The 21,361-nt window shown below is 61.4% G+C and overlaps 2 protein-coding genes across 5 annotated transcripts; one reads left to right on the top strand and one right to left on the bottom strand.

Annotated features, from left to right (window-relative positions):
- The first annotated feature begins 1,422 nt into the window (after positions 1-1,422).
- On the top strand, positions 1,423-15,257 carry CSRNP2 (cysteine and serine rich nuclear protein 2). 3 transcript variants are annotated; one of them, XM_075737784.1, is made up of 5 exons: positions 1,423-1,570; positions 9,407-9,662; positions 10,105-10,364; positions 11,460-11,756; positions 11,985-15,257. In XM_075737784.1, exons 2-5 carry the CDS (start codon positions 9,512-9,514, stop codon positions 12,858-12,860), a joined length of 1,584 nt encoding a protein of 527 aa, XP_075593899.1. In that variant the 5' UTR covers positions 1,423-1,570; positions 9,407-9,511; the 3' UTR covers positions 12,861-15,257. The 3 variants fall into 3 exon arrangements, with proteins under 3 accessions (XP_075593899.1, XP_075593898.1, XP_075593900.1); XM_075737783.1 differs by lacking the exon at positions 1,423-1,570 and adding an exon at positions 3,572-5,181; XM_075737785.1 differs by lacking the exon at positions 1,423-1,570 and having other exon boundaries at positions 8,717-9,662.
- A 281-nt stretch (positions 15,258-15,538) lies between these two features.
- LETMD1 (LETM1 domain containing 1) lies at positions 15,539-21,282 on the bottom strand. 2 transcript variants are annotated; one of them, XM_075737788.1, is made up of 9 exons: positions 21,120-21,282; positions 20,230-20,342; positions 19,978-20,093; positions 19,772-19,854; positions 18,892-19,078; positions 18,680-18,781; positions 17,434-17,586; positions 17,029-17,125; positions 15,539-16,537 (listed from the first exon to the last, which is right to left on the bottom strand). In XM_075737788.1, the coding sequence occupies exons 1-9, from the start codon at positions 21,242-21,244 to the stop codon at positions 16,467-16,469; spliced, it is 1,047 nt and encodes a 348-aa protein (XP_075593903.1). In that variant the 5' UTR covers positions 21,245-21,282; the 3' UTR covers positions 15,539-16,466. The 2 variants fall into 2 exon arrangements, with proteins under 2 accessions (XP_075593903.1, XP_075593901.1); XM_075737786.1 differs by having other exon boundaries at positions 20,230-20,375; positions 21,120-21,281.
- Positions 21,283-21,361: the final 79 nt, after the last annotated feature.

Here is a 21,361-nt window from a genome sequence, read left to right as displayed (position 1 = left end):
ATAAAAGTTTCTGTTCCTATCTTCCTCAGCCAGCTGTCGTCTTGGAGATGCAATCAAAATACCTAATGCAAATTAGAGCTGGTTCAGTCCTGGCCAAACCTTCCCATCCTTCGCTGGCTCCCGCCAAAGCCTTGTAAATCGGTCAGGGGTAAAGATGCCAAGAAAAGTGATTTAAAAAATGGAATAATTTTGCTCACTTCTGCCCATGAACACCAAGGACCACCAGCTTTGCAAGTGAAGATGCTCGTGTTCGGCCACTTGCCTTTTGTACGCGTTTTGGTACCTCCAGTGATTGCGAAGATGCATGTTTTAATCCTGTTTTTTTTTCTTCCATTGGTATATGAGGAGTGTGATGGGCCCGTACGGTAGTGACGCGGGCTCGGTAAATTTGTATCGATGTTGCTGGGTGCGTGCGGCTGATTTTTAAGCTATCGGATGAGGAAAATGCCAGCAAAGTGATTTGTCGCGCGTGGTGGCTCTGGGAGCACGAAAACCCTGAGGTGGATGGGGTAGCAACGGGCCAGTCCTTCCTGCAGCCCTGGTTGCTGGCTGGAAACAAGGGGGGAGATGAAGAGGTTGGGGGGGGCGATGAAGAGGATTTTTAATCCTATAACTTGACCTGCTTATTAGTTAATAACTCAGCTAATCCATAATCCAGGGGGGAAGCGCCGCGGCCGCTCGCTGAGCTCTCCTCGGGAGGAGCGTGGCGGAGGGGCTGCCGAGGTGAGTGCACGGGTCTCATGGAGCGGGGGGGAAATGCCGAAGCGGGGAGACCCCCGGGGAGGCTGCTCCGTCTCTTTGGGGCCCGCAGCCCTGCTCCGGCCTTGCGGTGGGAGCCCGGGGCAGAGGAGGATGGAGCCCGGGAGGGCTGAGGCCAGGCCAGGGCGGCCCCCTCCTCCTCCACGGTGAGCTGCCCTGTGGCCTCCCCGCCCTCAGAGCTGCAGCTGGTCCGTTAGTGCTAAAATAAGGCGCTTTTAGCCTCTTCCTGCTGTTTCCAGCCTCGCTAATCTCTTGTCTAGACTCCGCCGCCGGCAGCTTTCGGCCACCCCCTCTCCTCCAGCTGGGTTTCTGTGGAGGACCGCGGCCTGGAGCCCCCCCGGAGGCGGGTTTGGGGTGCTCCCCTCGCCCCCTTCAGGCCTTTCCCCAGCCCTGGAGGGGGGTGAAGCCTCCCGGGGCCCTGAGCTGTGTCTCGGCGGAGGGCACTGGGATGGGGCCCGGCCTGGCGCCCCCCGCCCCAAACCTGCGGCCTCCCTCCCTCCCTCAGACACTTCCGCACTACATTTCCCGGCGTGCCCCGCGACCGCACCTCCCTCTCCCGCCCCCGGAACTCGCTTTCCCAGCCTGCTCCGCGGGGCGGGCGGTGGTGGGGAAGGGAGGCGTGCCCGTCACGTGACGCGGGGTATATAAGGGGCGGTGCGGCGCCGGCGGCCCCATTGTTGTCGGCGAGAGGCGGCGGGGCGGGTCCGCGCGGCCGCAGCCCCAGCGCGCGCCCAGCCGCCCCCGGGAGCCGCCCCCGCCCCGCCCGGCCCCGCCCCGCCCCACCGACCCCCGCCCCACCCGTGGGGACCCGGTGAGTGAGTGGGAGGGGGGGGGGGGTCCCTGCCCCGGCGGGCTGAGGGGGGGCGGGGGGCGGCCTCTTCCTTCTCTTGCAGCTGAGGGGGCCGGTAGGGGATGGGGGGGCTTCTGTAGCTGGGGGCCTATAGGGGGTGCAGGGGCCTATAGGGGATGGGGGGCTATGGAGGATGCAGGGCCCTATAGGGGATGGGGGGGCTATAGGGGGTGCAGGGCCCTATAGGGGATGGGGGGCTATGGAGGATGCAGGGCCCTATAGGGGATGGGGGGGCTATAGGGGGTGCAGGGGCCTATAGGGGATGGGGGGGCTATGGAGGATGCAGGGCCCTATAGGGGATGGGGGGCTATAGAGGATGCAGGGCCCTATAGGGGATGGGGGGCTATAGAGGATGCAGGGGCCTATAGGGGATGGGGGGGCTATAGGGGGTGCAGGGGCCTATAGGGGATGGGGGGCCTATAGGGGGTGCAGGGCCCTATAGGGGATGGGGGGGCTATGGAGGATGCAGGGCCCTATAGGGGATGGGGGGGCTATAGGGGGTGCAGGGGCCTATAGGGGATGGGGGGGCTATGGAGGATGCAGGGCCCTATAGGGGATGGGGGGGCTATAGAGGATGCAGGGCCCTATAGGGGATGGGGGGCTATAGAGGATGCAGGGGCCTATAGGGGATGGGGGGGCTATAGGGGGTGCAGGGGCCTATAGGGGATGGGGGGCCTATAGGGGGTGCAGGGCCCTATAGGGGATGGGGGGGCTATGGAGGATGCAGGGCCCTATAGGGGATGGGGGGGCTATAGGGGGTGCAGGGCCCTATAGGGGATGGGGGGCTATAGAGGATGCAGGGCCCTATAGGGGATGGGGGGGCTATGGAGGATGCAGGGCCCTATAGGGGATGGGGGGGCTATAGGGGGTGCAGGGGCCTATAGGGGATGGGGGGCTATAGAGGATGCAGGGCCCTATAGGGGATGGGGGGGCTATAGAGGATGCAGGGCCCTATAGGGGATGGGGGGGGCTATGGAGGATGCAGGGCCCTATAGGGGATGGGGGGGCTTCTGGTAGCTGGGGGTCTTTTCCAGCTGGGGGGGGCTATAGAGGATGCAGGGCCCTGTAGGGGAGGTGGGAGCTTTTGTAGTTGGGGGCCTATAGAGGATGCAGGGGCCTATAGGGGATGGGGGGCCTTTTCCAGCTGGGGGGGGTATAGAAGATGCAGGGCCCTATAGGGGATGTGAGGGCTTTACAGCTGGGGGGTCTGTAGGGGATGGGGGGGTCTTTTCTAGCTGGGGAACCCCTAAAGGATGCAGGGCCCTATAGGGGATGGTGAGGCTTACAGCTGGGCAGTATGTAGAGGATGCAGGAGCTTATAGGGGATGAGGGGGCCTTTTCTAGCTGGGGGGCCTATAAGGCACGTGGGATGCCTATAGGGCCGTGGGGGCCTTTTCCAGCTGGTGGGGGCTGTAGAGGATGTGGGGAGCCCTTATAGCTGGGGAGCCTATAGGGGTTTGTGCAGGCCTTTCCTGGCTGGGGGAAGGGGGGGTCTGTAGAGGATGCAGGGGCCTATAGGGGATGTGGGGCCCCCCTTACAGCTGGAGGACCTATAGAGGATGTGGGGGACCCTGACAGCTGCAGGCCTATAGGGGATGGGGGGCCCTTACTAGAGTCCTATAGAGGACGTATGGGACCTTTGCAGCTGAGGCTCTGCCCTCTCCTGTGCTTTGGGGGGCTGTATGGGCTGGGGGGCACCCTTATATTGGGGGGGGGGCTATAGGGGATGTGGGGGGCCCTTGCAGCTGGGGTCCTCCCTGTACTTGTGGGGGGGGTGAGGGTCCTATGGAGGCTGTGGGGTGCCCTTATAGCTGCTTCATTCTCTAGCTGGGCCCTATAGGCGAGGGGGGGGGGGCTTGCGGGTGGGGGTCACGCTGGGGTGGAGGGTGGGGCCGGTACGGGGGGTCCCCAAGGAACCACATAGTGGTGGGGCCCCCGTGGGGTGGTGGGAAGGAGCCGGTGGTGATGGTGGGACACGTTGGTCCTGAGGAGGAGCCATCGTGGCAGTCATGGTCCGGTGTCCCCGAAGGTGGGGAGGGGTCGTTGCACGGGGAGGGGTCGTTGCATGGGGCGGTTGTCCCCGTCGCAGGCGTTGGGAGGTGAGGAGGGGGCTGGGACGATCCCCCCTGTTGGCGGGCGCCGGTGCTGGGACCTCCACCAGCCCACAGTGGAGAAGGTTCCTCCTTGCCCAGCCCTTGCTGTGCCGTGGCCCCGACCCTCCTCGGGGTCGTTGCGGAAGGAGCCAAGGTCTGGAGTCCCCTGAGCTCAGGTGCTCCGTGGTGGCCAGGACCAGTTGCCTCCAGCTGTCCTTGGCCTCTGTCCGGCGGGGGCCCAGCAGCCCCTGTCAGCCGGCACAGGAGGTCTTGCCCCTCTCACCCAGGAGAGCATCCAGGAGCGAGGGTTCAGCTCAGCACCCCCACGCTCGCCCTCAGGAGGAGCTGGACCAGTAGGACAACCACAGCGATGTTCTGCTCTACCCTTGCCCTCCCCTTGAGGGTCTCCCATGCCCTTCGTCTTCAAGGTCTCCCTCACCTTCAAGATCTTTAGATCAAGGTGTTCCATGAAGCCACCATGCTCAACATGGGGTGGACCCACCTTTATGACTCGATTCTGGTGACGGGCAAAGGGACCAGGTGGTTTTGGGGGGGGGGTTTTTTTGGGGACCAGCTTTTTCCGTAGCACCCGCCTGACCCTCCCCAGGAGGTCGGGCAGCAGCGTGGGAAGATCTGCCCATCATCGACGGACGCATCGAGGTGATCCGGGGCTCTAGGACAACCCAGACCCATCGTTACCAATTTGTGATGCTGGTTGCGTAAGCGCAGGCTCCAGCACCGGCGGTGCTTGAGCCGTGGGAGCCGTAGCCTAGATTTACTCGTCAGCTGCGTTCGTTAGTGGTAGAGTAGAAGATGAAACCGAATTTTCTGCCGTTTATCATAAAAACCCGAAGCCGGTCTCTCGCTGAAGTGCTGGTGGCGTAAGGACCGACCCAGGCTGAACTCGGATCTCCGGCGTGCCGACCGGCCGCAGCGTCCCTGAAACGCAGCCCAGCAAATCCATCAACCTCCTGCCTGCGGAGGCCAACGGCCGAATCCTGGGGGAAAACCTCCGACGACTAATTTGTAAACGAGCCGAACTGCTGAACTCTTTGCGGTGGCCGAGCGGCCGTCCCTTCTGTCTCCACCGGGGTGGAAATTATTTATTTAATCTCGTTTCTTGGGCTCATCAATATGAGCTTCTGCCCTAATTCCTGCCCTGGGATAATTAACGCCTGGATTTGACGGACCACGGGCTGGGAGCGGCGTGCGCCGTGCCGGGGTGCTGAGCGGACGGAGGTGCGTCCGGATCCGACCATTTGTGCCGGTTCCTGGTTTAATTCTGCAGGAATTATCAAGCGTGAGTTTAATTTTTTCCCCCTTTCGGAGGGGGGTTTACGTGTCCCGCTGCATCCAGCCACGTGCTCGAGCGTGCCGGACCCTTCCCGTGCGGTGCCGAACCTAAACCGAAACCCTTCCGCCGTGCCGGGCGGGGGGGGTGCCGTGGGGCTCCCCGTCCCGTCGGCCGTCCTTGAGGAGGTGAGCTGCTTTATTTGCTGTTTGGAGGAAACGCAGAGCGAGGTTTCAGCTTCTCCCTGGGTTTCTGGTTGCTTGTCCTCGGCAACAAACGCCCGTTTCCCCGTCCTTGGGGTGGGGGGCTACGATGCAGGGGGGGGCGGTTTTGGGGTGACGGTGGGAGCTGCTTTTCCGCTTACCGGGGAGCACCGAAGGGTGTTTAATTCCGCGCGACCGCAAAGCTACGGGGCCGTGGTTGCTTTCGGGGCCGGCAGCGAGCGGGGGGTGCCGGGCACCTCGGCGCATTCGCCTCCCCGCCGCCACCCGACGTCACGGCGTGATGCTCTGCAGTGATGCTGCCGTGTCATCCCCGGCAATGCAAATCCTGCTGCATAATTGGTAACGAGGGAGAGAACCGAGCTGGGGAGTGACTGCCGGAGGGGAAGCCCCGTTTTGGGTGGGTTTCACCCCGGGGGTGAGATGTTTTCCCCTTGAAATCGCTGCCGAGAGCCGTCCTCATCTCGGGGGGTGGGGGGGGTGGATACGAAATTGCAGCCTGGCTCCTTCCAGCCGCCGGCTCTGCCTTTGCGCTCCAGCGTCGCCTTCCCGGGAGATGCCGAGCGCTGCGACGGAATAAAATGGGTTCCTTCGGTTATTCCTCAATTATTTATTTTTTTTTTTTCTGGCTTTATCCTGCATGCCGTGATCCGGTCTTAAATCCCCCCGTTACCAACCAGGACAGGGTTGGGATGCTTCTCCGATGCCCTGCGGGCTGCTGCTTAGCCCGGGGGTCTCTCCCTGTATATATATATTTATTTTCTTCCTTCTTGCATATCATTCCCACCTTTCCCTCATCCAGCTGCTGAAATAATCCCACGTCCCTGTATTTGACACCTCCGATCCCTCGAAATCCTGGGAGGCTTTTGTCAGGATCCGCTTTTGGTTCTTGTTTTTTATGGGAAACTTATTTAAACCGATCTCCCCCCAAAAATTGATGCTGGAGGGATGCGGTTAAAGCAGTTTGTAGAGGGGAGTAAATACAAGGAGGAAATCTCGAGCATCCTCTGACTTACTCGGTGCCTGAAACCCTTAATCCGTGCAGGATTTTTGGGAGCCATCACAAAATCCGTAGGATGCCCAGAGGATCACAAAATCCGCAGGATGGCTCGGAGGGTCCCCGCCTGGTAATTACTAATTACTCTGAGTATCTGGAATAAAACCAGAATTGCTATTTCGGTCTCCGCCTGGACCAGCTGCGACAGAGGAACGGCCTGGCAGCGCATCCGAGATGGAGCGGGGGATCATCGGAGACGACGCCGGAGTCACGGAAGGCGAAAGGAAACTCGTTAATGGGACTCGGATCCGTCGGCAAACGAGCTTTGGGAACCACAGCGACATCCATCCCTCGCCCAGAGACGCTCCCGCCCTTCCTCCTCTCCCGAAAGCTGGGAACCGGCAAACCAGGAGCCTGGGGTTGGTTGGTTTTTTTTTTGCAGCATGACAGCGTTAATTCCTCGTGATGATTTGGGCTCGTTAATTGACTCCGGATGAGCTTTGAGCTGGCAGGTTTTCCCGATCGGATCTTGGAGCGTCGTGGCTGGACCGGCTCTGTCTCGGGAGGCTCTTTGCATCCCGTCTCTCTCCTGAACCCCTCCTCGCTCCCAAAGGCAATTCCAGCAACGATGGACGTGAAAAAAATTAATATTTTCAGTTGAGCTCTTTCGGGTGTGGTTTAATAGCGAAAAGAAGGGGAATTGGGGTCGCGGGGCCCCTTCCTCACAGTGTTTGAGTCAAGTTTTTTCTTGCCCATCCCAAATCCCCTCCTTGGAGCTTTATCTCCGTTTAAAAACTGAACAAAACCTGCAAATGGTTTATTTTCATTTTTTTCCCCCCACTCTGCCTCTTCTCACCATCATTAATAGATTTATTATATTATTTTTTTTTCCCTGGCTGTATCTTTGGTCGAGGAGGGAGGAGGAGATGCTTTCCCTGCAGGATGAGCATCCCTGCCGTAGGCAGGACCCGGCTTTTCACCCCCTCTCTCCTTAAACCTTCCCTTAAGCCAGACCCAGACTCTGGATTAAAATCCTCGTCTCACTGCAGAGTAAAATCCAACGTGAGGACGAGGGTCTCTGAAATCCTCCCGCTCCGTGCTGGGTCTTGGGGGCTTCCGAGCTGCCGAGCTCGGCTCTGTGCCCTGGGTGTTTTCAAAATTATTCTTTTTTTATTTCAAAGAAAGGGTGATTTGAGCTAATAAATGAATTAAACTGGCCTTCGCATCACACGGGGGCAGCTGCCGCCGCGCCGATGGAGGAAGAGGAGGAGGAAGAGGATGCCCGCATGGGCGGGGGAGCTTTTACCGGGGAGAAATGAGATAAAATGTTCATTTTTCCGGCTGCCCCGGCCCCTGCGGCGTCTCCCCGAGCTCCTCGCCGCTCCCCGTCCGCAGCCGTCCCTCGAGGCAGCACCCCGGGTGGGTCATCGAGTCCAACATCTCCCGATGGATCCGTCCAGGGGAGGATCCGGTCTCCGTCCCCGGCTGGAGTTTGATGCTGTAGGTGGAGGTGACCGGCCGGACAATGATTTTCCTCGCCGTAAGCACCCGAGGGAGAGGGTTTTTAGATGATATTGTGAAAATTTGCTGTGGAGGGAATGGGAGAAGCTGTGGAGAGACTCCTCGTTAATTATCTCCTTCCTAAAACGAGGCCGATGAAGTTGGCTGAGCCCCGGGACGGGCAGCACCCGCAGAAGCCCGGCCGGGGACGTGCTGGGCACGGAAACGGGGCGGTTTTGGGGTGATGGAGGTGGTAAAACAAGGTGAGGGCGTTGGGGACGTGGGTGCGGCGATGCTCGAGCGGGTGTTTGCTGCCTCCGCTTATCCCCTGGGATGGCGTGCGGGATCAACGTCGTTAAATCAGCTCCTTAATTGGGCTGATGCTTACGCTGGTTCAACAGCTGCTTTCCCCCCCCCCCCCCTTAAGTAACAGGATTAAGCAATTTGCCTACCAAAAAATACCCCAAAAAGCCGTATTTAAACCCAAACCATGGCGTTGGTGGGTCGGGAAATCTCATCCTGCTCGGTGGATTCACCGCGGTCCCGGCACCGGCACATCCCTTTCGGGGGAGAAGAAGGGCACCGGCGTTTCATTTTCGGCTTTAAAGACGCTGGGAAGCGACGCGGAGCCCGTCCCTGAGCTGTCTCCGGGGGCGGGCAGTGCCTCCCGCTGCCCGTTTGCCCCCGAATCGCATCCGAAGACCCTCTGATCCCCCCCCGTCCCCTCCGAGGCCGCCGTGTCCCGGGGTTCCGCAGGGATGCCGTTGGCTGACATGGTTTTTTTCGAAGCCGGTTGTTCCGTTGCCATGAGAACGGCGGTTGGAGCGGAGGGAACACAAAGCGGAGAGAGATGAGACGGCACAACCGGGTGGGTGCTGGGCTCCCCGGGGACGGTGGCGGCGGGGACGATGACGGGGGACCGGCCATCCCGGGATGCTTCCCGCTCCAGCCTGGGACGGGGGACGCCCTGGCTTCCGTTCAAAAACCGGAACCGCTGGCGTTGCGGTGACCCAAAAGCAGCGGCAGGACGCGGAACGATGCTCGCCGAGTCTTCCCTTGGGACGATCAGCTCCCAAAAATTCCTTGCCCGAGCTGGAGCCGAGCGTTTCCCGGCTTCGGGCAAGCCGCCTTTTTTGGAGCCTAACGGGCAGGAAAACGCCAGAGACTCTCACAGCGTTGGGGGTTTATTCCCCTCCTACGTCTCAGATGGAGCCACCGATCCGGCGTCGGCGATGGCTGGGTAACCCCCGGTGCGTCCCAAGGCCGTTTTCGGCTTTAGGGGTTTTTTTTTAGCGAGCGATTTAGCCGGCAGAGGTTATTTCGTGGGAGAAGCACGCGGTGCCGGGGCGGTGTGAGCGCCTTTCTTTATAAAACCGCCGTCTCCTTTGGCTTTCGGTTCGTTCGGTTACAAATTGGTTTAGAACGGAAGAGTTTGGTTGGAAGGGAGCTGCGGCCGTCACCCCGCCCAACCGCCTGACCCCTCCAGGGCTGCCCCAAAATTAAAGAATATCATTAAATATCATGAAATAACGTTAAATAACCGCATGCAGCCCCCTTGGAGAACGCGGTAACGCGTCAGGGATAGGGGGTTTTATCCGGGGTGGGGATGGGGAGAGCCAGGGACACCTTTCCTGGTTATCCCGAGTGACGCTGGCTTATCCGAAATGCCGTTACGGCTTTTTGCCTTGTCCGCAGGGACGCGGTGAGCCCGCCGGCAGCACCGGGGGCTGACACCGGAGAGCTGGTGGCAAAGCAACCCCCCCTCGCCGCCCGCCGGCTCTCCATGCGAACCGCGGCCAAATGGATGCGATCGCGAGCGCCGGCCTCAAGAGGAAGTTTGAGGATGCGGACGTGGGCTCGCCGGGCTCCAACTCGGACGACGAGATCTCCAACAGCGACAGCGCCGATAGCTGCGACAGCGTCAACCCCTCCAGCTCCGCCGGTTTCATACGTGAGTGGTCGGGGACGGTCCCTGTCCGTGTGCCTTTCGCGTCGAGCATGAGGCTCCTGGATGCGGAGCTGGCTCCGCTCTTCCCTTCTTCATCCCTTACAGCCCGTTTTGGGGCCACGAGCAGGGTCCCGTGGGCACGGATCTGCTTGTCCGAGGTCTGTCCTGGACCTTTTCTATCCCCCTGAGATATTTTGGTGGTGGCGTAGGCGTACGGGGATCAGCGGGGTTGCTCTGGGACGGCGTCGGGGGGAAGAGCTCAGCCCGTGCGGACGCAGCCGTCTTCCCAAAACCGACTCAAGAGCCGCCAGCACGAGCTCGACCCACTCCTGGGAGCGGAAAATCCGCTTCCCAATGGGGTGGGAGATCTTTACGGGATCCCCCGAGGGTTTGTTGGGGTTTTTTTGGCTCCTAACACCTCCTCCCTGGCTTCCCCCCGCCGCAGCCACCTCCATCCTGAAACGGCAGAAGCAGCTTCGCAGGAAGAATGTCCGCTTCGACCAAGTGACCGTCTACTACTTCGCCCGACGCCAGGGTTTCACCAGCGTCCCCAGCCAGGGCGGCAGCTCCCTGGGCATGGCCCAACGCCACAACTCCGTCCGTCGCTACACGCTCTGCGAGTTCGCCCAGGAACAGGAGGTGAATCACCGGGAGATCCTACGGGAACATCTCAAGGAAGAGAAACTCCACGCCAAGAAAATGAAGGTATTGCCGGGGAAAAGGGGTGGCGTCGGTGAAATCCGGGCGATGCCGCAGCCGGATTTCACCTCGCTGAGCTTTGGTGGAGCTTGAGCATAAGCCAGGTTGGAGGAGAGAGATCCAGGCTGCCGTTTCACACGGACAGGATGGATTTATCGACGCTAAACTCTTCCTTTTTATTTCTTTTACCTTTTTTTTTTTTATTGCGTCGCGGGGCATCAACCCGTGCCGGGTTCAGAGCTGTCGGCCAAACCTCGCCAGGTCTGTGTCGGTAGAAATTCCGGTCTGGGAGGAGGCAGCCGGGCTGTGTTGGGGGAAGATCGGGATCTCGGTGGCTCTGCCTGTTTTCCAGCCCGTGCCCGGGGTTGGATCTGTGCCCTCGGGATTGCCCGGAGCCTGGGCTCTGCTCAGTGGGACGCTCTGCAGAACCCGTGATCGGCTCCCGCTGCCCCAACAGCCTTTTGCTTTGGGCAAAGGGACGCAAATCCAACCGGCCGCCTCTGTATTTTCTTTATTTTTTAATTGTTTTTTATAAACGGAGGCTTTTCCACCAGCTCCTCGGGAGGTCGTGGACATCTCTGTCCGCTGCCTCCGCGTGTGCCGGCTTTCAGAGGGCTGGGGACCCCTCTTTACCATAAATGCCAAGATTTGGAGTATTTGAGTGCGTGGGGAGGGAGGGAGTTCGAAGGACCGGAGCAGGGAGGTTGAAGACGTGTTGCAGGATCCGCTCTGGCCCCTCCGTAGCTTTCAAACCTCGTTTTCCCGGGGGGGGGGATGCTCTGCAGCTCCACGGCTGCTGCTGCTCTCCCAGGAAGATGGAAAAGGGATTCTCTGCTCTGAATTCTTTTATTATTTTTTTTCCCCCCCTCCTTTCTCCTACAAACTGCCGTGAGCCCACTCGCAGTCTGGCTGGGGGGGGGGAACTCGCATGGGGACGGCTCTGGGGGGGGCTCAGCTCACCGTGCCGGACCCTGCTTGGTGCTGGGGGGCACGGGAAGGCTCTGAGCCGGGTGCTGGGGGACCAGGGACGTCCATCCTCCATCCTGCCTCATCGCGGGGGGGTTCAGCGTCCGGGGCTGACCCTGCCCTCCCGCCCCTCAGCTCACCAAGAACGGCACGGTGGAGTCGGAGGAAGCGGACGGCCTGACGCTGGAGGACGTCTCGGACGACGACATCGACGTGGAGAACGTGGAGGTGGACGACTATTTCTTCCTGCAGCCGCTCCCCACCAAACGCCGCCGAGCTCTGCTGCGAGCTTCCGGCGTTCACCGCATCGACGCTGAGGAGAAGCAGGAGCTACGGGCCATCCGCCTCTCCCGGGAGGAATGCGGCTGCGACTGCCGCCTCTACTGCGACCCGGAAGCCTGCGCCTGCAGCCAGGCGGGGATTAAATGCCAGGTGAGTCGGGGAAGGAGACGCCGGCGGCGAAACCGAGCTGCCGGGGCTCATCCTGGTGCTGGCACGCTCTCCTTGGGTGCTGGGCTGCAGCTCCAGCTTGTTTTGGGGACACCTCGTGGGGGGAAAAACTTCCCCCAGCACCAAATTCCCGGTGTCGGGATGGATTTTAAGCTCCGGCGAGGGATCCTCTGGGATCCTGGAGCTGCCATGTCTCCGTCTCCCTGCCAGGTGGATCGCATGTCCTTCCCCTGCGGCTGCTCCCGGGACGGTTGCGGTAACATGGCCGGTCGGATCGAATTCAATCCCATCCGGGTGCGGACTCACTACCTCCACACCATCATGAAGCTGGAGCTGGAGAACAAGCGGCAGGGCGGACGGCCGCCGGCGCCGGAGGAGGAAACAGCCGCCGCTGCCGCTCACGGTCCCACCGGCGACTGGCTGGGGCCGCAGCCGGCCGAAACGCAGGACTTCCAGGAGTTCATGGCGGAGAACGAGACGGCCGTCATGCACCTGCAAACGGCGGAGGAGTTGGAGAGGCTGAAGGCTGAGGAAGACTCCAGCAACGGTTCCGGTGTGGAGAGCTTGGGTGTTTGCATCCTGGAGGAGCCCCTGGCCGTGCCGGAGGGTTTGTGCCCGGGTCTCGCCGCCCCCATCCTCATCCAAGCCCAGTTACCTCCGGGTTCGTCCGTCCTCTGCTTCGCCGACGGCTCGGAGCAGGCGGCCTCGGCGGCGGGCGACCAGCCCTACTTGAACGATGGGCCCGTGGTCTACTACCAGGTGGAGCAGCGGCCGGTGCTGGGCACCAAGGGCGAGAGCAGCCCGGCGGAGCCGCCGGCATCGTCCTCCTGCCCGGGCGAGAAGGACCTCGGCGTCCTCCCCGTCCCCGTGGTGACTTGCAGCCGAGCCGCCGCTGCCGCGAGCAAGGGGGAAGCAGCCAAAAATCCTCCCTCGTCCCCGGAGGCCGCGCCGTCCTCCAAGGGCTGCCGAGCACCGGCTGCTCCCCGCTGCCCCCGCTCCCCGTCCCCCGTGCCGCCGGAGCAAGCCCCGGAGCGGCCGCACGAGCCACCCTCTGCCGAAGAGCGCTCGCCCGGCCTGCCCGTGTGAGCGGCCCCGTTCCCCCCTCTTCGGCGCTCGTTTATTTATTGACAATAATATTTTACGGACCGGCGGCGGCCACCGGTGGTTATTTAATTGCTGGGGGGGTGGGAAGAGCGGGGGCTGCTTTGTACAGAGGATTTTAAACGGCGTCCCCTCGCCCGGTGCCAGGCGCCTTTCGCTTGCCCGGCAGAGACGGTTTTCGCGGCTCGGCCGATGCCGGGAGCCGCTCGGTTGCCACCCGTGCGCCGGGACACGCCTGACCTGGAGCCTCCTCTTCCCACGGCAGCTTCTTCCTGTCCCCCACCGCAGCCCTGGGCTGCCAGGAGCCCTCTGCCCTCTGGTTTTTAAGGAAAAAAGACCTTTTTTTTCCTTTTTTTTTTTTTTTTTCTCCTTTAATGAATGTTTACCAGGCTGTGTCACAACCCAGCACCTCCGAGTGATGCTCCCCCTTCCCTACGGCACCGCCGGCCACCGCAGCCGGCACGAAGGGGCCGGGACGGATCGGGAAGGACCTGGAGCCGGCGGGGAGGTTCTGATTGCACAAGAGAGGCGACACCGCGGCCTGCGAGCTCTCCTAGAAAATTTTGGGGGGGTTTTAACCACCTCGATTTGAAGAGTTTGAGCCCTTCGCGGCCGCGATGGTGAACTGTGTCCGTCCGTCGCCGTGCTCCACGTCGGCCTCGAGGAACAGTCAAGGCAACCAGCTGCCGCGTCCCCCGGCCAGAAGCAGAAGCACTTTCCGTCCCCCCCCGGCTCCGCCAGCGCCGGGATGGGCCCCCCCACTCCCCCCCCCCGTCGCCTCCTGCCCAAACCGGCCCCCTCGAAGGTCCCGGCGCTGCGTCTCGAGGGGCAGGACGGGGAAGGGGAGGGGGGGGGTCACTTCTCCGAGCTCTCCTTCCCTCGGCTTTAACCTCCGCCCTCGCTCCAGCCTTATCCCGGCTGACGGGACGCGTCTCCCCTCCATCTCCCGCCGTTTACCGGACTCTGGATGAGCAAATTCACCTTTTTTTTTTTTTTTAAGGAAAGAATCGGGAGGAGAGTGGGGGGTGAGGAGCCCCCCCCGATGCCCCGGAGGGTCCACTCCAACGCTGCCGCCCTCGCTGCTCCTTGGAAAATAAAAACCCTCGCAGGGGACGCTGCTCGAAATTGGGGAGGAAAAACTGCGGCCTGACGAAGTGCTTTAATTGTTTTGGGGGGGGTTTGTTGGGGTTTCAGGCTCTTCTTGTGCTTCTGGCGGTCGCCTCCCTCTGTCGAAAGGGGTTTAAAGGGGTTTTTAAAACCCCTTTGCTGCTCTCGCCGCCTCGGCGAGCGGATCCAACCGAGCCTTAAGCCTGGCAAAGCGGCTTTTTCCCCGCCGGCCCCTTCTCCCGGGGCAGCGCGGAGGGGAAGGTGCCGCGTCCCGAACCGGAGGGGCTGGGTGGACGTTCCCCCCCCACACCACCCGCTCTCCCTGCCCTCGGCCGGCACACAAGGGCTAAATCCGGGAGGAACGAAGCCTTACCCCCCCCCCTCGTCGGGCGCTTCGCCGGCCGCGTCCCCGCGGCCCTTCCCGGCGAGGAGCTGCCACCGTGCCGGCGCCGGTTTGGCCATGACCAATGGAGGGGGTTTAATTATTTCAGCTCCCGCACAAAACGGAGCAACTCCCAGCTGGGAAAAAAAAAAAAAAATAAATCAAACGGTGACACCCGAATGGGTTCAAGTCTTTATTTTCCCCTTTTTTTTTTTTTATTTTCAACGGACTCTGCGCTCCCTCTCCAGCTCTGCGTCCGGGCCCTCGGCCACCGCAGCCAGGTCAGGACCCGCTCGTGACTCGTTAGGGGCGACTCGTTAACGAGCCCGGAGACTCCGTCGACCGACAGAATGAATCCTAAGACGCCGGAGAGGACGGGTGCTTTCACAATAAGCAAAGAACTAATAGGATTTATTCTATTTTTACAAAGAGAACTATGCTGTCAATAGTGCAATGAAAGCGCATTTCTGCCTTTTATTATTTTTTTTTTTCCGTTGGATTAAACGTACTCACCGACACTAACGCTGGTTCCTGCTCGATTCGTCGCCGTGTAAGAAACCAAACAGCCCGTCTCCTCTCTGGTGCTACCGAGCTGCTGCGGGAGCCGCGGCACCACGGCACCGCCGAAATCCGGGTGTCCCCCCCCGCCCCGGCTCCTCGTCCTATTTAAACAGTGACTCTGCGACTCCTAAACCTCCCCGTCTCACACTAAGGTGGCTTTTTTTAATTTTTAATTTTTCCAGTGTGAATCCAAAGCTTGTCCTCTGAATATTATTTTTTAATTTTTATTTCTCCCCCCCCCCCCCCAGCCTTTTCTGTTCTTTTCATGGTGATAATGCTGTATTTAAAGAGAATATTTAAGTGTAAAAATAAAAAGAAATGCTCAAACTTGCACGGCGGGTTGTGTCTTAAAGGGGGTTAAACCCTGACTCCCTTTTGGCGAGGGGAGTGTCTTGAATTCCTGCAAAAATAGGGAGGGCAGGGGGTAGGTGAGGGGTTTTCTTCTCTGGGAGGCGCTCAGAGCTGGCCTGGCGCACAGGTAGGTGATTTCCACCCCTCCTTTATACCTAAATAATGCTTAAAAAAAGACAATTTTCCAGGTGTTAGTGGGCCCTGTCAGAGTATTTCACGGCGCAGGAGGCAGCCGGGGCCTCCAGAGAGACGCTGGAGCCGCTTCGCTTGCTTTTGTCTTTAATAAAACACTTCGAGTTGGTTTAAATTCACTCGCCAGCTGGAGGTTTCTCATGCAGTGACGGGACGAGGTGAGACACGGTGGGTTTCGGCTCCCCCCAGAGCCGCCTCCGCCGAGCGGAAAGCGCAGGGCTAAGATCTAATTAGGTGGAGAACCTGACGAACGCGCAGCCCGTGGCCTCCGCTGAAGGAATCGGTGCAGTTCAGCGCTGTCTTTCTAACCCGACTTGTGTCGGCAGCGGCCGTTCCAGCCCTGGCGACGTCTCTCCATCAACCAGCGAGGGCTCCCCGGGCCAGCGGCCGGGACAGGGACGCTCCGGGACGCAGCCGAACAAAAGCCCAAGAACCCCCCTGAGGCTCCGGGTAAGGTCACCCGGGGATTTGGGGTCTTTTCTTAACCCCTCAGGGAAATTTTTATATTTAAGACTGCTCAGTGGTGTGAAGAAACTAAGTAAAACCCTCCGGGTGAGGCACAGAGCAGCAAAACCCAAGCTGAACAGAGCCCGCTACTACGAGATACTAAGGGAAGCGTCCACAGGCAGCGGAGACGTTCGTTCTCCCCTCCCGTAATTAAAGTGACGCAGTTTAAAAGCCGTAACAGCGAAGGGACAGGGCTCAGCCCCGCGGCATCGCCAGCCCGCTCCCACGGCACGAAGGGGAAGAGAAGAGCCGGCGTCGGCACAAATCTCCGGCGCGGGAGGGAGGGAATCGCGTCTTTGCCCCCGCGGCAGCGTCGGGGCTCCTCTTGCCGACTCCGGGCTCTGGTTTCGCATCACCGAAAGGCGGGTGGTGGTTGTTGTTGTTGTTGTTGTTGTTGGGGTTTGGGGTTTTTTTTTTGCGGCACCAGGCTGGGAAATCACCAAGTCGGCGCGCGATGCCGGGGTGAGGGTGCGCAGCCGGCGGCTCGGCCGTCACTCCTTGGCCCTGACGTAGTTGAGGGACAGCAGGACCATGCTGTTCGCCAGGAGGGAAGCTTCGGAAGCTGGGAAAAAATAAAAAAAAATACAAGAGCGGGGGTCAGAGCGGTGCTGGCGCGGCCTCGCTGCTCCAAACGTGCTCATCCCAGGCTGCCCGTGCGGTGCCAGGGGCTGCCCCTCACCCCCGGCCCCTCTCTCCAGGGGCTTTCTGCTCTGCTCTGGATCACCCATTTCCCTCCCGCTCCCGTTTTGTTTCCCCAGGTGCTGCTGCGGGGCTCAAATCTGCCGCCACGAGGTCTCTGTGGGACAGGGACACCCAGGCACAGGTTGTCCCTTGGGCATATTCCACACAGAGAGAGCCAGCGTGCTGCTCCGCCACGTCCTCCTCTCCGGGATGAGGCCCCGGGAGATCGGAGGGGCAGCCCAGAGGGGAATTAAAACCACCATTTACCCCGAATTTCCCCGGAGCCGATGCTCCCTGTGCCCAGAGAAACCCCAGAGGGTCCCAGATCCTCCCTGCCCCACCAGGCAGGAGCTGCCCCTCGGCCACCGTTACCTTGCAGCTTACAGGAGAGCCCCAGCCACTGCTCCAGCCACGCTCGGCACTCGGACATGCCGAGGTGAGTGGAGTTCAGGCCACGGAGGTAACAAGCCTGCGGAGCAGAGAAGAGGGGAAAAAAAAAATAAGGAAACGGTCAGACACGGGCATTCCCGGTCACACAAAATACCGGGGGTCACGCCATGATCCCTTCTCGGGGCTGAGTAATGGTGAACCGTGCCCCGGCACGGAGAGCGGGCTCAGAAAACGCCTTCCCGGAGGAAAGCGGCCGCAATCGGCCTCGCGGTGGGTCCGGAGGAACGTGCTGTGCCTCGCCACGGCTCTGCCAACGAGCGGGGAGGGCCGGGATGAGGCAAGCCCGGGGTAAAGCGGGCGGCGTGGGGCTGGAGGAGGCGTCCTCACCGCTTTCAGCTCCTCCTCGGACAGCTGGCCCAAGCCCAGGCGCAGCATGGCGCGGTCCAGGTGCCGGATCTCCAAGACGTGGCTCCGCAGGCGACGCCTCAGGAAAAAGGCCGGCAAGTGAGGGGTCAGAAACAGGACCTGGCTCAGGGCTTTCTGAGGAGGAAAAGGGGACGAGTCACCCGTCCGACCCCTCCAAAAACGGCTGTCTGACCCGTTCAGGCACAACTTTAACCAGACAAAACCTCTCCCGTTCCAGACGTGCCCCGTGTTTTGTTTCCCTTTAATCATCTGCCCCCGGCAGTTCTCGTGACGCCCAGCTCGGCCGCCCGGCCCAGCGAGCGGGGCAGGGAGCGGGTGTGCAGAGACACGAGCGCTGCCCGGGGCCGGACACGGGCGTCTGGGGCGAGTTCAGCTGCGTGGGACGGCTCAGGTGTGGAACCGTCCCGCCGAGGCAGGGAGCTACAGCAAGGACGGACAAACGGTCTCGTTCTGGGGCTGTTTTCACGGAATTGGGTTGAAGGGACCTCCCAGCCCACCCAGTGCCACCCCTGCCATGGGCAGGGACACCCTCCACTAGCCCAGGTTGCCCAAAGCCCCATCCAACCTGGCCTTGACCACTGCCAGGGAGCCAGGGGCAGCCACAGCTTCTCTGGGCACCCTGTGCCAGGGCCTCAGCACCCTCACAGGGAAGGATTTCTGCCTCACATCTCATCTCCATCTCCCCTCCTGCAGCTTCAGGCCATTCCCCTTGGCCTGTCCCTCCCTGCCCTTGTCACCAGCCCCTCTCCAGCTTTCCTGGAGCCCCTTCAGGGACTGGAAGGGGCTCGAAGGTCTCCCCGCAGCCTTCTCTTCTCCAGGCTGAACATCCCAACTCTCAGAGGTGCTCCAGCCCTCGGATCATCTCCGTGGCCTCCTCTGGACTCGCTCCAACAGCTCCATGTCCTTCTTGTCCTGGGGCCCCCCGAGCTGGACGCAGCACTGCAGGGGGGTCTCAGCAGAGCGGAGCAGAGGGGCAGAATCCCCTCCCTCGACCTGCTGGCCACGCTGCTTTGGTGCAGCCCAGGATACAATCGGCTTTTCTGGGCTGCGAGCACAGATTGCCAGCTCACATCCAGCTTTACATCCACAACCGGAGTGGTTTTAGGGCACAACGCCCTGTTTGGGGCACAACCGAGCGGACGGGCACCTCCGCGCTCTTCGGGAAGAGGCAGCTCTGAGCTGGCGACAGGAGAAAAGCCGCACTCACCACGTGAGAGACCTGGAGCTTGTTCAGACCCAACGGAGATCCCGAAAACAAACGTCTCACGGCGTAGAGCTCGGCCACGCGTGGCTGGGAACCTCGCTGCACCTGAAAGAACCACGGCGCGCGTTACCGACACCTCCCACGGGCGTTCATCACCACCGGGCAGGGCCGAGGCGGCGGCAGGACGGGCAATACCGGCCGCGGTGTTGACGTACCTCGGCGCAGAGCTCCTGCAGGCGTTTCTGGAGCTGCGGCTCGGGCAGGGAACGCGCTGCCAGGGCTAAACTCTTCACTACATCCGGATACAAGTCTCGCCGGATGGCGTCATAGGCGTCCAGGAACTCAATCTGCTGGTTGGGGGTCCAGAAGTAACGGATGAGGAGCTGGCGTGGGAAGAAATACCTTGGGGAGAAGAGGAGGGAGGGATTCAGGGAGGAAAAGCAAACGGGCCAGCCGGGGCGGTCGGAGTTCGTGCTGCTGGAAATAGGCACAAGCAGCGTCCTGCTCCGAGACGGCTCATCTCGCCCCGTAGGAACTGCGGACGTTCGCTCCTCCGACGGGGCGAGCTCGGAAATCCCGGAATCGATGAGGATGGAAAAGAGCCTTGAGATCACCAAACCGGCTGGAGCTTCAGCACAACACAGAGACCTCTCACTCACCCGCAGGACACAAAAGTCAGGGAACAGAATTGAAAAATTCACGGATTTAACCCGGATTTAGCTCCGGCGGCAGGACAGCTGGCAGGGAGAGGGACACCCGAAGCGCTCCGCAGACAGCTGGGAAGGAATCGTGCGAGGTTTCTCCGGCCAAGCACGCATGGGGCTGTTCCCTGCGTGCCGGGGATTATTTCTGCGCGTTAGAAAGAGGGAGCCGGGCAGGTTGTTGGCACGCAGGAGCCCGTATTGCGAAACGATCGCTGGGCTCAGCAGGCTACGGGTATTTTTTTATTACGGCAAGAGGCAGAGGGAGGAAGGGAGACCGGCTGGTTGGATTTATGACTCTCAAAAAAACCCCGCAATTCCATTAAATTTAAAATATTGCAGTCAAGGAGCCCAAAGATAGGGGCCGCAGCGTCACCGCGCTGCCGGTACTCACATCAGGACGATGACCAAGAAGTTGGCGAAGGGCGGGATGGCGATAATTCCGATGGGAATGGCCTTGATCACGTCCCTGCGAAACTGCCTCCGAAATTAGAAGAGAGAATCAGGATCCGACACCAAATTCGCAAAATTCCCTCAGCAGGGAAGGCAGAGCCGGGCGTCGCGGCACCGAAACGCGTTTCCCCGAGCGCCGCGCCGTACCTGCCGCAGCCTCTCCATCTCCCGGTAGGGAAGTTGCTGAACGCTCAGTCTCTGATGGGCCATTTTAGATTTGATTTTTCTTATTTCTTTGACTTCCAGGAAGAGCGCTTGGATTCCTGCCGAAACAGAGAGCACCTTCAGGTCCCGATTCCTGGGCAAACGCCTCCGGCGATGGGGTTTTTAACCCCGGGAAGGGACCAGGCAGCTTTTTCCCCGGAGAAGCGGAAACGTTCCCTCCTCGTTGGAACCCACCTTTGGTGAAAGTCGCGTACAGCACGTAGAAACGGGGGAAGGTCCTTTCCAAAAACCTCTCGTATCTCCCGTTGATGCGTTTCACTTTCGACGCCAGGGCGGCGAGGACGGACCTGGAGCCCGTGGAGAGGCGAAACGCCGGGGACCTGCAGCCAAAACCCCCCCCCGGGCACCCCCCCCCCCCCCCCCGTTAGTTCTGTCGGTTTATTGTGGAAAAGGCTCCGAGGAAAGCGGGGGTTGGCTCCGAGGGAGGGGGGACTTTGGGCTGTGGGACCCCCGAAGCCCCCAGAGAGGAAACGGGGTGCTGGGACCCCCCCAATGGCAACCCGGGGGGGGGGAACAGCACCAGGGCCTGGGGGGGAGGGGGGGTTGGGGGGTCCCCCAGGGCCTGGGGGGGTTTGGGGGTTCCCCAGGACCTGGGGGGAAGGGGGGGGTTTGGGGGGTCCCCCATGGCCTGGGGGGGGGTTGGGGGGTCCCCCAGGGCCTGGGGGGGAGGGGGGGGTTTGGGGGGTGCCCCAAGGCCTGGGCGGGGGGCGTGCTTGGCGCTGGGGGGGTCACGGTGGCACAGGCGGGGAGGGAGGGCAGGGTCGGTAATGGGGGGGGGGGGTAACGACACCACGGTAAGTAACGGGGGGGGCTGGGGACCGGCGGGGGGGGGTATGGCCAGGACCGGAGGGTGCACCGGGGGGAGGCCAAAGCCTGGAACTCAGGGACACACACACACACACACGACTGCGGCCAGTACCGGGGGGGTGTCGGGGGCCACGGCCGGTATTTGGGGGGGTCGGGGCTGTGGCGGGGGGGGGGGGGGGGTCACAGCCGGTGCCTGGGGGCGATGTCTGGTACCGGGGCCGGGGGGGGAAGGTGGGGGTGGATCGGTCCCCGCTCACCTCGGCGCCCCCCGGGCGGGACGCGGCTCCAGCAGCCCCCGGGCGCGGCTCAGGCCGGTGGCGGAGCCGGGCCCAGGCCCGAGGCGCCAGAAGGCCCCGCAGCAGCCGGCCCTGGACAGCGCCATCTTGGCGGGTCACGGGGCGGGGGGGTCAAAGGGCGAAGGTCACCGAGGGCGGAGGGTGGGGGGGGAGAGACAGAGAGCGCGCGCGAGGAGCTGAGCGCTGATTGGCTGACGCGCCGG

Source organism: Balearica regulorum, chromosome 29, assembly GCF_011004875.1.
Source record: "Balearica regulorum gibbericeps isolate bBalReg1 chromosome 29, bBalReg1.pri, whole genome shotgun sequence".
Lineage (NCBI taxonomy): Eukaryota > Metazoa > Chordata > Aves > Gruiformes > Gruidae > Balearica > Balearica regulorum.
This window is presented reverse-complemented; position numbering and strand designations above follow the sequence as displayed.